The sequence below is a fragment of the Entelurus aequoreus genome, linkage group LG08, assembly GCF_033978785.1.
Source record: "Entelurus aequoreus isolate RoL-2023_Sb linkage group LG08, RoL_Eaeq_v1.1, whole genome shotgun sequence".
Lineage (NCBI taxonomy): Eukaryota > Metazoa > Chordata > Actinopteri > Syngnathiformes > Syngnathidae > Entelurus > Entelurus aequoreus.
Genome location: NC_084738.1, coordinates 21680980 through 21695219, shown reverse-complemented (window position 1 = coordinate 21695219; position 14240 = coordinate 21680980). Strand labels below are relative to the sequence as shown.

The 14240-nt window shown below is 40.2% G+C and overlaps 1 protein-coding gene across 3 annotated transcripts in view; it reads left to right on the top strand.

Moving 5' to 3' along the window:
• LOC133655631 (circularly permutated Ras protein 1-like) overlaps positions 1-14240 on the top strand; it is a 28894-nt gene extending 14654 nt beyond the window's left edge. For all 3 annotated transcript variants that reach the window (XM_062055960.1, XM_062055959.1, XM_062055961.1), the window contains 11 exons: positions 60-211; positions 688-769; positions 841-971; positions 3292-3376; positions 6113-6219; positions 6301-6407; positions 9251-9368; positions 11812-11952; positions 12021-12114; positions 12184-12210; positions 12319-14240. In XM_062055960.1, the coding sequence (XP_061911944.1) occupies positions 60-211; positions 688-769; positions 841-971; positions 3292-3376; positions 6113-6219; positions 6301-6407; positions 9251-9368; positions 11812-11952; positions 12021-12114; positions 12184-12210; positions 12319-12459 (1185 nt within the window). In that variant the 3' untranslated portion in view covers positions 12460-14240. The remainder of the gene's footprint in view (positions 1-59; positions 212-687; positions 770-840; positions 972-3291; positions 3377-6112; positions 6220-6300; positions 6408-9250; positions 9369-11811; positions 11953-12020; positions 12115-12183; positions 12211-12318) is intronic.

Sequence of the window (14240 nt, the reverse complement as noted above, 5' to 3'; positions counted from 1 at the left end):
CTCTGAGGGCAGCCATAACTGGGGCCCCATTGAAAGTGAGTTTTACCCCCATGCTGTAGGTGGAAGTGCATGGATATGGAGATTTTCGATCCCGCATCCTAAGTGGTGAAGAGTTAGTGGACCATAACTACCTGAAAGTCGCCGCCGCCGCTTTCCCCACTCCACCTCCGCTGTCACAGACCCAGGACTTCTTGCAGAAACAAGTCACAGCGTAAGATGACCGCCACCCAGGGCCGGCCCGTGGCATAGGCCGTATAGGCAAATGCTAAGGGCGCCGTCCATCAGGGGGCACCACGCCAGTGCCACAAATGTTGGAGGGAAAAAAAGAAAAAAAGAAAAAAATAGTTGGTACTATTATTTTTAAATACAAAAAATAATCCCACGTTAATTAAAATGCAAAGTAAAGCCTATTTAATAGAAATATTATTTGTTACAACATTTATTTATTCTTTTTTTTTTTTATCTTGTTAACTATTCTGATTGTTAATTTGCTTTCTTTAAGTAAAAAAAAAAGGTCAAAGACAAAGCTATTCGGTTTCTTGTGAGTATATACACTGCCGATGTGGGGGGGCGCCACCTAAAATCTTGCCTAGGGCGCCAGATTGGTTAGGGCCGGGCCTGCCGCCACCTAACTTATTTTGCAGTTTTCTTGTGTACTGACGTGTTTTGACGTGTTTTTCTTGACAGACTCGCTGCAGTCGGGACCACCGCGCTTGGCCCGGCGGCTCTTTTGGCCGTCACGATGGCCTCCAGGCATCCAGGCTCCAAGGTGCCTATGACGCACATGTCATGTGCCATCGTAACAACATAGTGTGATATTAATTTCATGGTTTTGCCAAGGTGATCATCTGTACTGATGGGAAAGCCAACACCATGTTAGGCAACCTGGAAGTGGAGGACAACGATGCGCGCACTCTTCTGTCATCCACCATCTTCTACCAAGATCTGGGGGAATTTGCTGCCAATCAAGGGTTGGTATGAATAACAATCATATGGGAATATGTTATACAGTACAGCAGGGGTTCTTAACCTTTTTGCCCAACTTTCCTACTACAAAAGGGGCCCAAGGCCCACTCAAATATAACACAAAATGTGTCATCTTACTCTTGACTTTATCAAGATAAACCTTTTCAAATGATAAGAAGCCATGTGTTAATCACAAAGATTATTATCAAAACTTAATTCCGGCTCATTGCAATCTCATGAATAACTGGGAAGAAAATAATACAATTATATTAATAAGGAATATTTTTCTGAACTAAAATGTAAGTGCAAATGAACATAAAGTTTCACCACTTACCGTATTTTTCGGACTATAAGTCGCAGTTTTTTTTTCATAGTTTGGCCAGGGGTGCGACTTATACTCAGGAGCGACTTATGTGTGAAATTATTAAGACATTATCGTAAAATATCAAATAATGTTATTTAACTCATTCACGTAAGAGACTAGACATATAAGATTTCATGGGATTTAGCGATTAGGAGTGACAGATTGTTTGGTAAACGTATAGCATGTTCTATATGTTATAGTTATTTGAATGACTCTTACCATAATATGTTACGTTAACATACCAGGCACGTTCTCAGTTGGTTATTTATGCCTCATATAACGTACACTTATTCAGCCTGTTGTTCACTATTCTTTATTTATTTTAAATTGCCTTTCAAATGTCTATTCTTGGTGTTGGGTTCTATCAAATAAATTTCCCCAAAAAATGCGACTTAGACTCCAGTGCGACTTATATATGTTTTTTCCCTTCTTTATTATGCATTTTCGGCCGGTGCGACTTATACTCCGGAGCGATTTATACTCCGAAAAATACGGTAAGTTATAATGTTTGCACTTGAGACACTTCTCTATATGACTTTAGCTCCAGACTTCTCCTGTCTGTATGATATTGTCATTACTGCCACAAGTGGTGAGAAAGTGTATTACAAGTAAGTACTGCTGCGGCGCATGCGGACCATAGCTGAGAAACAGATATTTTTTGGTGACCTTCTAAGGGGCGCTTGCGGCCCAACAATGGCACAGCCGTATAAAGAGAGAGTACGGCCAACTCGGTTTCAGATTTGGTCCTCAACATGAGAGTGAGCCAAATCTCTGATTGGTCAAAAGCCCCTCACGTGACTACAGGGCGCCATATTGGGGACCAACTCTGAAACCTCCTTGGCCATACTCAATCTATGCACGCCTCAGACCTATGGTTAAGAAACACTGCAGTACAGTACAAAAACGTTCACCCACCTCTATCTTTGGTATTACTGTGCATCAGGACAGTATTCACACTCGCGCTTCACTTTTTCCCAAATTTTGTTTTCTTACAGTTTTATTCCAAAATGGACAAAATTATTTTTTAACCTCAAAACCATATGCAACAAGCCTGTGATGACAACATGAAATGTGTTTAAATGTGTTAAAAATTATAATGATGATAATAATAAAACACTCTGATTGATACATAAATCACTTACAAGCTGAATTGGTTCTGGGATGGAGCTCTTAACTCAAAACACTTGTATCTCAAATCAACATCTGATTGTAGACAATTTAAATAAATTTAATTGGTGATCTAACCACCCCCCAGCACAATTAACATGCCTTTTGGGGGGAAAAAAACCCTAGCTTTTAGATTAAAAAATATTGTATGGAACAATACAATAGAATGTACTACAAACAACTACAGCAGTTTTATGAAGTAAAGTAATATTAATGTACAGCATTTACCCTGGAGAGTGGACTTCTACGGTGTTGCCTTCCAGGTGCTTCTCTGTCAAACACACCATCAGCAGCCTTTCCCAAATTTTCATAAATAAATGTCTGCCTTTTAGATATTATTTTCAAATTCTTGCTTCAGCATGACGCAGACCAGCAGTGCTACGCTCGGATTGCTTTGCCAAGTTGATGATTTCTTTCTTTAATTCAATGAATATCATTTGTTTTTTTCTCAGCACTGTCCCTCACACTCACATTCTTCCTTCCCATGCTTGAAAAACAAAGTTATGTCACTCTCCAGCTATAAGCTAACGCTAGCGAGCAAGACCAGACGTTTTGGTCTGATCTTAGAGGGTTCACTGTGACATTTGCTACGCCAATTAATGGCGGAGATGCTTGGAACTAAAATTTTTGCTTGCAACTTAGAGCAAAACAATAGACGGCTCTTATCTCAGACCACTCTTAAGTTTGGGAACTCTTAAGTTGAGGGACTACTTTATCGATGTAAATAAATGTAACATGCACTATGGATGCTGGTGAAGATGATTACATTCACCTCCTTACCCTGCTTCCCTCAGTGTGACGGTGTCGGTGCTTTCTATCGAAGGAACTGACTGTAGGCTGGATGAGCTGGGAAGACTTGCTGATCGCACAGGAGGGAAAGTAAGTCGACAACTGAACTCGGTGTTGGTCCAACAAATGCTTTTATGAGACTCTACCAGCTGCAGTCAATATTGACAATAACAATAAGTTAATATAGCCTAATAGCCTAATATTGGCCTGTTTATGGGACTTTCAGCACTACTTCATAAAATATTTAGCTCACCGGTTCTCAAATGGGATACTTGAACATGAATTGAAAGAAATACAGTAGTATCTCAATGAATAAAATTAATATTTTAAAAGGTGATGTATTTCAGTAGTTTAATTTGAAAATGTTTATATTCCAGTGAACACAGAGTGAAATGCTGTAGGAATGCATGTCATACTTTAATTAAAGGTTGATGGTTTTACATTTACAAAAAAATATCATAGAAATAACATAAAATGTAAAAAAAAATTCAAAAAGTTCAAAATTGTAAAATCATCAAATGAACTGCAAAAAAAACTTCCTGAGCCTTTAATTGGTTTCTTAGACTGAATAAAATTCCTGAAATCAACTGACTTTTCGCGCTTTGAAGTTTGCGGCTTCACTCTTTTGCAGATTTTTTTAAAGTATATTGTACGTATTTTGGGGCTAGATTAAGCATATTTTTAAGCATGAAATTACTTTAAAAATATAAATACTACAGTGAGACCAAACAAATCACAGTGCACTGTTCAGTATTGTGGCCACTGATTGGCTCAGACTCAGGCAGTGTTACTATGTTGGAGTAAAGGAGTGTAAAGGTGACAGAAAGGTGTTCTCTCATTGTTTTGGGGGCCAAATATGCAGAAAGCTAAGGACCGGGGGTGGGTGGACTTCACCCTTCACTATACGTCTTATTTTGTATATTCAACATTTGATTTTGGTGTATTTATTTTGTCAGAGTTACAGGAGCGCACTGCTGTTTTTAAGGACCTTCTGCAAAAAAGCTAGTCAAAGATCATCTCTATGACTGGACTGTAGTGTTTTTAGTCAGTTCTAAATTGAACCCGGGGGCCGATATGCTGCAAGTTGAATAGCCCTGATATACAGCATACGTATACATATAGTATAGGATTTGATTGGTTGAGACTTTTATTAGTAGATTGCACAGTACAGTACATATTCCGTACAATTGACCGCTAAATGGTAACACCCGAATAACTTTTTCAACTTGTTTAAGTCGGGGTCCATGTTAATCAATTCATGGTACAAATATATATACTGTCAGCATAATAAAGTCATCACACAAAGCAGGGGGGGTAGGTTTGGTTGATATCAGCACTTCAGTCATCAACAATAATATCATCTGAGAAATGGACATTGAAACAGTGTAGGTCTGACTTCGTAGGACATGTACAGCGAGCAGTGAACGTAGTGAGCTCAGAAAGCATAAGAACATATATACATTTGATTATTTACATTTGATTATTTACAATCCGGGGAGGTGTGATGTGGTGGGGGGAGGGTGTTAGTCTAGGGTTGTAGTTGCATATATGTATATTTCAAATAAGACCACTACAGAAGAACAATGTGTTGGTCAGTGATACATCAAATATTGGGTTTTACGTCTTTTTATTTTTCAACCAAAATGCTTTTATCGGGTTAGCGCAGTGTTTTTCAAACCACTGTGCCGCGGCACACTAGTGTACTGTGAGATATTGTCTGGTGTGCCGTGGGAGATGATGTAATTTCACCATCCATCCATCCATTTTCTACCGCTTATTCCCTTCGGGGTCGCGGGGGGCGCTGGAGCCTATCTCAGCTACAATCGGGCGGAAGGCGGGGTACACCCCGGACAAGTTGCCACCTCATCGCAGGGCCAACACAGATAGACAGACAACATTCACACTCACATTCACACCTATTTGGGTTAAAAATATTTTTTACAAACCAGTTATTATAGTCTGCAAATTATGTGTTGTTGTTGAGTGTCGGTGCTGTCTAGAGCTCGGCAGAGTACTCTTCCATATCAGTAGGTGGCAGCCGGTAGCTAATTGCTTTGTAGATGTCAGAAACAGCGGGAGGCAGCGTGCAGGTAAAAAGGTGTCTGATGCTTAAACCAAAAATAAACAAAATGTGAGTGCCTCTAAGAAAAGGCATTGAAGCTTAGGGAAGGCTATGCAGAACTAAACTAAAACTGAACTCGCTACGTAGAATGCTGGACAACAGCAAAGACTTACTGTGGAGCAAATACGGCGTCCACAATGTACATCCGAACATGACATGACAATCAACAATATCCCCACAAAGAAGGATAACAACAACTGAAATATTCTTGATTGCTAAAACAAAGTAGATGCAGGAAATATCGCTCAAAGGAAGACATGAAACTGCTACAGGAAAATACCAAAAAAAGAGAAAAAGCCACCAAAATAGGAGCGCAAGACAAGAACTAAAACACTACACACAGGAAAACAGCAAAAAACTCCAAATAAGTCAGGGCGTGATGTGACAGGTGGTGACAGTACACCTGCTTTGAGACAAGAGCTTCATTGATGCATGGTTGGTTGTGGTTTAAAGTCAGATCCAACAATCGCGACAACGACTTTTTACTGTCAACTGAGTTTCGTTTTTTAATGATTTCATCTGGTGGTGTTCCTCCGCATTTTTTCAAAGCAAAAAATGTGCCTTGGCTCAAAAAAGGTTGAAAAACACTGGGTTAGTGGAAAAAAAAAGGGTTAAGCCCACTGCTTTAGGTGACCGTATGTATAATTTTGACCAAATAATTGGACCCAAAATGAATCATGAGACATGATGTTTATATTCATCAGGTGTTGACTGCAAGTCCCAATATGCTGCATTCCCAGTTTGAGCAGATCATTGAGAACTGCACGATAGCCACACACTGCACTGTCACGCTGCTGCTGCCCAAATCGCTGTAAGACACACACACACACTGATGTGACCAAACTGGTGAATCATGACATCACAGGTGGGTCATGCACTGCTTCCGCTGCAGGCGTGTGAAAGGAGAAAAAGAGGCCGGACACAAAGCGGCCAGAAAGGTGGGAAACGTGCACTTGGATACAGAGATCACCTTCCAGTTTGTTGCCAATGAAGAAGACGGTAAGCCTGAGACCATTCCTGTTGCTGCAAGACAGGAAATTTGAGGTCATTCATGAGACACAACAACAATGTGAGCTACGTTGAGAAGTGCACAGGTGATGACTAAGTTCACCGGTATTAGAAATATAACGGCAAAGGAACCTTAAAAATGCTATTGCAAACAGTCACAGGTTGTGAAACCGGCGATGAGTGATGGCAGCTGTCAAGGCAAACAAAGAGAAACTCTATGGAAAATTGTACAAAGCAAAGTCCATTAAGGCATGTTTGGGTGAGGCTGGTGCAGAAGAACCCTATCAAACACTCTTGAACCATACAGATATGGTAAAGGTCAGACAAAGCTCCAATTGTACGAAAACCGAACAGGTTTTTCCCAAAATAATTAAAGCAAGCAAATCTGAACGCTTGTGTTGACATTAGTGAAGCAGAGTAGAGGGACGGAGGGAAATATAATACAATAGTAGTAGTCATTTTATTTCAGACGTCAGGGGGATTCATATCACAGAAGAAAAAACATACAACGATAAAACACAAATAAAAGAAATACAAGCAGAAATAAAATAAATACAAACTTGTAAAAAAAAAAAATAACAAAAAAACACTCCACAATATTCAATGGTTCCACAGACCGGATAATTATTAGTTAATTACCATCATTAATTACAGAATGATGATGGTCTGGTTTTAATACAGTGGTACCCCAACTTAAGAGCGTTTTGAGATAAGAGTCTCTCAGCTAATTGTTATGCTTTAAGTTCCAAGCAAAAATTTGAGTTACAAGCATCTCCGCCTTTAGTTGGTGTAGCAAATGTCACAGTGAACCCCGTAATGTCGCCAAAAACATTCTTGTTAGCTTGTAGCTAGAGATAGACACAACTTTGTTTTCCAAGCATGGGAAGGAAGAACATGAGTGTGAAGGACAGTGCTTAGAAGAAGTGGATGATATTCATTGAATTAAAGAAAGAAATCGTCAAAAACGTGAGCGAGCGTGTCGCCAACTCGGCGAGGTAATTCAAGAGTATCACTGCTAGTTTGTACTATAATGAAGCAGAATAAGTTTAATGCCAGCCAGGTGTAATAAAATAATACACATTTTGTGGTAGTTTTGACAAGCCGCTACAGTCTGTCCACCGTCCTCCGAGCGATGCAGTAATGCACAGGCCAAAATATATAAAGTGAAGATTTCAAATAATCACTGGGTCTTTTTATTTATATGATACACACTACACAGACATACATTAGGAACTGTCAACACTCAATAAGGCTTCCGGTCCGTTACTCAAATACGTCTGTGTACAACTTTAACACAAATAACCATTCTTATTGCTACAAAATGCACTAAACCTAACATGCTAACTGATTGTATTGATTTGTATATATATATACACATATATATCCATCCATCCATCCATTTTCTACCGATTGTCCCTCTCGGGGTGGCGGGGGTGCTGGAGCCTTCTGCCCGAGTGCAGCTGGGATAGGCGGCAGCCCCTCACCCCCAAAAAAAGGTCTGTGCTCTGCACGTGAATGTGGTACATAAATATTTCACTTTATTATGTATTACTTTATTACTATTATTTAAAACATAATAGGGACAAGCGGTAGAAAATGAATGGATGGATATGCTGAGTGTACTTGCAATGAATAGAAACGTAGTGACGGATCTGTGTGGTCTTTACAAGATGACTCTTAAATTCTTCATGAAGTTATTTTTATTCTGTCGTTTATTTATTTATTTTTACATTTTTAAAGCAATGCGGTTTGTAGCTTATCCCTACTTATACTGTCACTAGCTTTTGTATTACTATTTGTACCTAAGCTCCACGTTGTTGTCTGATGTGTATCATATTGACTATTCATTTATTGACTATTTATGGTGGGCTATGTAGGCTAGAAGAACCACAACAACCTGCTGCTAAAAAGAATAAATTGCCGCTAGAGGGGTTAATAAAGTTGATTGTTTTGAATTAAATTTGAATGATGACATAACAACTGCACACGTCGTTGACTTATTTAAGACTTAAAAAGCAGGTGTTGTTAAAAGACTCATTTTCATTTCGTCATTTATTTGTATTCCTTTCATGAAAATGCATATATACAAGCCATATACAGTTGACACTTTCATTGTTTTTTTGTTTCTTATACATTTCCATGATCAGAAAGGAGCATATGGAAGAATACTATTCTTATATTTATCTGCCCCCTTTTTAACAGAAATTATTTTAGATGACTTTATTACTGTTCCTTCCACCAACACCCGAACTCCAAAATACTTACAATTTTCGTTTAAGCATTTTTAAAATGACACGTCCAATCAAAATCAAAAATCAGTTTGATATAATTCCAGGTGTCTCTTTTTGTAACTCTTTTTAAATTCAAAGATATTAAGTCTTTGTCTAGAGAATTCCATGCTTTCCTCTGCTGGGGTACAACTTATTCTGCTAATAAAAATGCAAATTAAAAAATGTTTTTTTTTCACATCTTTATTTACACAAATGACATTTTGTACCGATGAATACCGGTATCTGTACATTTAGCAAATTTCATGGTCGTTGACCTGATTTATTAGATTTGACTACAAGTTGGGGGGCGATTTTGCAACAATTAGACTAGCAGATGCTGGAAAAACCTCGCTGGCCATACTCCTTATTAAACTCGTGATGTCTCGCGGGCTGTAGTTTGGACAGCCCTTGTTTAATCAAATGGTTGTTGGATGATGAATCACTGAAAATGCATTACTTGTAAACAACAAGTACATTTGTACGTAAAACCAGATTTCATTGAAGCAGCCATATTGGATTTGGTCAAACAGACCAAAAATGTGATTGCTCTAATATTTGTTCCAGCATCAGCGCCACCTTCAGGCGGTCGCGTGTCCATCCAGCTGCAGCTCAGATACATTCGGAGGGACGGACAGAGCATGCTCAGAGTCTTTACCGTGGACCGTAATGTTACCAATGACAGGTGATTACTACAAACACCAAAACCAGTGAAGTTGGCACGTTGTGTAAATCGTAAATAAAAACAGAATACAATGATTTGCAAATCCTTTTCAATTTATATTTAATTGAATAAAATGCCAAGACAAGATATTTAATGTTCGAACTAAGAAACACTTTTTTTTTTTTGCAAACAATCATTCACTTAGAATTTAATGGCAGCAACACATTGCACAGGGGCATTTTTACCACTGTGTTACATGGCCTTTCCTTTTAACAACACTCCGTAAACTTTTGGGAACTGAGGAGACCAATTTTTGAAGCTTTTCAGGTGGAATTCTTTCCCATTCTTGCTTGATGTACAGCTTAAGTTGTTCAACAGTCCGGGGTCTCCGTTGTGGTATTTTACGCTTCATATTGCGCCACACATTTTCAATGGTACAGGTTTGGACTACAGCCAGGCCAGTCTAGTACCTGCACTCTTTTACTATGAAGCCACGCTGTTGTAACACGTGGCTTGGCATTGTCTTGCTGAAATAAGTAGGGGCGTCCATGCTTGCTTGGATGACAACATATGTTGCTCCAAAACCTGTATGTACCTTTCAGCTGTAATGGTGCCTTCACAGATGTGTAAGTTACCCATGCTTTGGGCACTAATACACCCCCATACCATCACAGATGCTGGCTTTTCAACTTTGCGCCTATAATAATCTGTTCCTCTTTGTTCCGGAGGACACAACGTTCTCAATTTCCAAAAACAATTTGAAATGTGGACTTGTCAGACCACAGAACACTTTTCCACTTTGCATCAGTCCATCTTAGATGAGCTCTGGCCCAGCAAAGCCGGCGGCGTTTCTGGGTGTTGTTGATAAATAGCTTTGGCTTTGCATAGTAGAGTTTTAACTTGCACTTACAGATGTAGCGACAAACTGTAGTTACTGACAGTGGTTTTCTGAAGTGTGAATAGCCCATATGATGATATCCTCTACACACTGATGTCGGTTTTTGATGCAGTACCGCCTGAGGGATCGAAGGTCACAGGCATTCAATGTTACGTGCAGTGATTTCTCCAGATTCTCTGAACCTTTTGATGATATTACGGACCGTAGATGGTGAAATCCCTAAATTCCTTGCAATAGCTCATTGAGAAATGTTGTTCTTAAACTGTTCGACAATTTTCTCACGCATTTGTTCACAAAGTGGTGACCCTCGCCCCATCCTTGTTTGTGAATGACTGAGCATTTCATGGAAGCTGCTTTTATACGCAATCATGGCACCCACCTGTTCCCAATTTAGCCTGATCCCACGTGAGATGTTCCAAATAAGTGCTTGATGAGCCTTCCTCAACTTTCTCAGTCTTTTTTGCCACTTTTACCAGCTTTTTTGAAACATGTTGCAGGCATCAAATTCCAAATGAGCTAATATTTGCAAAAAACAACAACGTTTTCCAGTTCGAACATTAAGTATCCTGTCTTTGCAGTCTATTCAATTGAATATAGGTGGAAAAGGATTTGCAAATCATTGTATTCTGTTTTTATTTACGATTTACACAACGTGCCAAGTTCACTGGTTTTGGGGTTTGTAACTTACGACTAATACACAACCTCTAACTTCTTAACACGTGTGTGTGCGTGCGTGTGCGTGTGCGTGTGTGTGTGTGTGTGTGTGTGTGTGTGTGTGTGTGTGTGTGTGTGTGTGTGTGTGTGTGTGTGTGTGTGTGTGTGTGTGTGTGTGTGTGTGTGTGTGTGTGTGTGTGTGCTGGCAATGCTTACTTAATGGGGACATCACTCTGTTTACACGGTCACCTTTAGGGGACCTCTGACGTCATGGGGACAAAAAAACAGGTCCCCTAAAGGGAAACCTTTTTAAATGATAGTCAGATCCATTGTATATCCTTCTATATATAGTAGTTGGCGTTGCAGACAACTTCATTACTGCTGAATAGCAGTTTTCAGTTATGTCACAGAAGATGCAGGATTTGCTTTAACATTTAAGTGGTGAAACTTCCTATAAGAGGACAGCTGTAGTGCTGTATTCTGAGGATCATGTCATATTTAATTTGAACTTTAATTTTTTTAAATGGTCCTCAGTAGTCACGTACAAATTTGTGTGAATTATGCAAAATGATTTAAATTTGGTCCCCATGAACCATATTAACTCTTTTTCCCCAGTGTCCCCAGTAAGAATGATCAGCACATTACTTCATCAATCCAGAGATTTAAAGACGTGTATGAGCTAACTGGGCAGTGGCCATTTTACCTCATTTTTTTAATGCCTCCACAACCTGTAGAAAGGGTGGTCCCCACAAGTGATGATCAAAAACGTGCTCCCCATTCCAAATGATAACTTGTGTGTGTGTGTGTGTGTGCGTGCGTGCGTGTGTGTGTGTGTGAGTGTGTGTGTGTGTGTGTGTGTGTGTGTGTGTGTGTGTGCGTGCGTGTGTGTGTGTGTGTGTGTGTCCTCCTCAGCATGGCGGTGCTGTCCTCCTTGTCCCTGCCCATCATTCATCTCAACTCCTCGCAGGCCAGCGCCGCCCTGGCCGTCAGAGGCCGCTTCCTGGACGCCAGGCGGGAAAGCGAACTACAGATGAAGCTCATCGAGAGAGCAATGTGAGTATTATGGGATGGAGGCCAGTGAAGGAGCCCCTTTGTGTGCGATTGTGGCGTCTGTCCCCCAGAAAGCACAACCGCAGTTCGGAGGACAGAGAGACGTACCAAGAATGGGTCAACACCATGGAGCCGTTATACAACAACATCCACAACTTCACCAGGGTGAGTCTGTCCTCCGTTTTGTCCACTTTAGAGCCTCCCACCAACTCTCACACTCTCTTGCTTTTCCAGGCTAGATCCGTCATATCCGACTCTCAGGTAAATGACGTCACAACGCGCTGCTTGTGGTACTTCCTGTTTTGGGCGCTTGCCTCCATGATTACTGCTAGAATGTTCTCTAAATTGCCACTGCTGTCGTCCCTGCAGTCTCTGACAGACGCGGGTGCAGTGCTGCTGTACACCATGAAGCACAGCAACAGGAAGACCATCATGATCAAGAACAAACAGGACCTGGAGCCAACATACAACATTCACTTTTCCCCTAACTGGCAGAAATCCAAATACTGAAAGACACACACACACACACACACACACGCACACACACACACACACACACACACACACGCACACACACGCACACACACACTCATAGCTGAAAGGCCCTGTTGCATTCTGCTTGGTCTCTGTAGGAATTGCTGAGCAGGGGCCTCATGTAAAGAGTGTTTCTTACTAAAAATGGGCTTACGATCAAATCCAGAAAAAGGATACAAATTCAGACGTATTCAAGTGTTCACACGCACAAATCCAAGCACATTTCTTTGTTGCATCGCAATCAACTTGAAGTCGACCGCAGACATGTGCGTGGCTCTGCCCGCCCAGACCACGCCCCCAGAGGGAAAATAACGGCAGAAAATGGATGTGTGGATTGGTTTGAATCATGCCAGCATAATATCACAAAGGCTATGAAAGACTTTGACTCTTGTTCGATTACTCAATTTATGAACAAAATACAGGAGCACTTATTGCGGTGGCAGCCGTACACGCGACCACCCGCTGATGCTGGACAGGATGTCACAGGATCCCGTTTTGACGCCAATAGATGGAGAAATGATTGGCAAGATTAATTGATATATGTCCTCACAAATATTTATATGAATATGAAGCATTAAATGCTTTGCCGAAAAAGTTAATTTTGCGTCTTTGCCTTTTTTACATCATTGAAATCAAATGTTGCCAAGCCTGAATGTTGGGTGGGGTTGTTTAGTCACTTTCCCCCCAGTCACCATAAACTGGTGGCTCAAAAAACAAGTGTCGTCTATCTACTCATTCATATCGTTGACAGCTTTGTCACACTTAGTGGATAATTATTCTGTCTCCTGACTTATTGATATACTTGCTCATTTCCTCTTTTGAGCTGCTCACTTTCACTTTCTATTACCTCATTTTTGTAATGCCTCCACAACCTGTAGAAAGGGTGGTCCCCACAAGTGATGATCAAAAACTTGCTCCCCATTCCAAATGATAACATCAAATCAGTAACAAAATCGGCCTACTATCACCTCAAAAATGTAAAAAGACTTAGAGGGCTCATGTCAGCTCAAGACTTTGAAAAACTTGTACATGCCTTTATTACCAGTAGGCTAGACTATTGTAATTGTCTCCTTGCAGGTCTTCCCAAAAAAACTGTCAGGCAGCTACAGCTTGTTCAGAACGTTGCTTCTAGAGTTCTAACAAAGACCAAAAAATGTGAGCACATTACACCAATTCTTAAATCCTTACATTGACTCCCTGTACATCAGAGAATTGATTTCAAAATCCTCCTGCTCACATATAAATCACTACATGGTCTAGGGCCCAAGTATATTACTGATATGCTCCCACTATATAAGCCCTCTAGATCACTAAGATCTTCTGAGACCAATCTGTTAGCGGTTCCAAGAGTAAACTCAAATCAAGGGAGAGCATCATTCAGTCACTATGCAAAAAATAGCTGGAATAAACTTCCTGAAGATGTCAGACTTTACCCAACTCTGACTACTTTTAAAACTAGACTGAAGACTTTTATGTTCACCTTAGCTTTCAGCTAAATCTTTTAATCTTTTAACTTTTAACGTCTGCACTGTTTTTTATTTTTATTGTATGCATTTTAATTTTGCTTTTATTTTCTTTCATTTCACTTTGTTGTCTGTGAAGCACTTTGAGTCTGCCTTGTGTATGAAAAGCGCTATACAAATAAAGTTGCCTTGCCTTGCCTTGCCTTGCCTATTGTAAAGCGGTTCCAGTTAGACTTTTGTTAAAGACAATGTAGTCATAATTTCTTGTTTCACTACTTCAGAGTCGAGCTACCT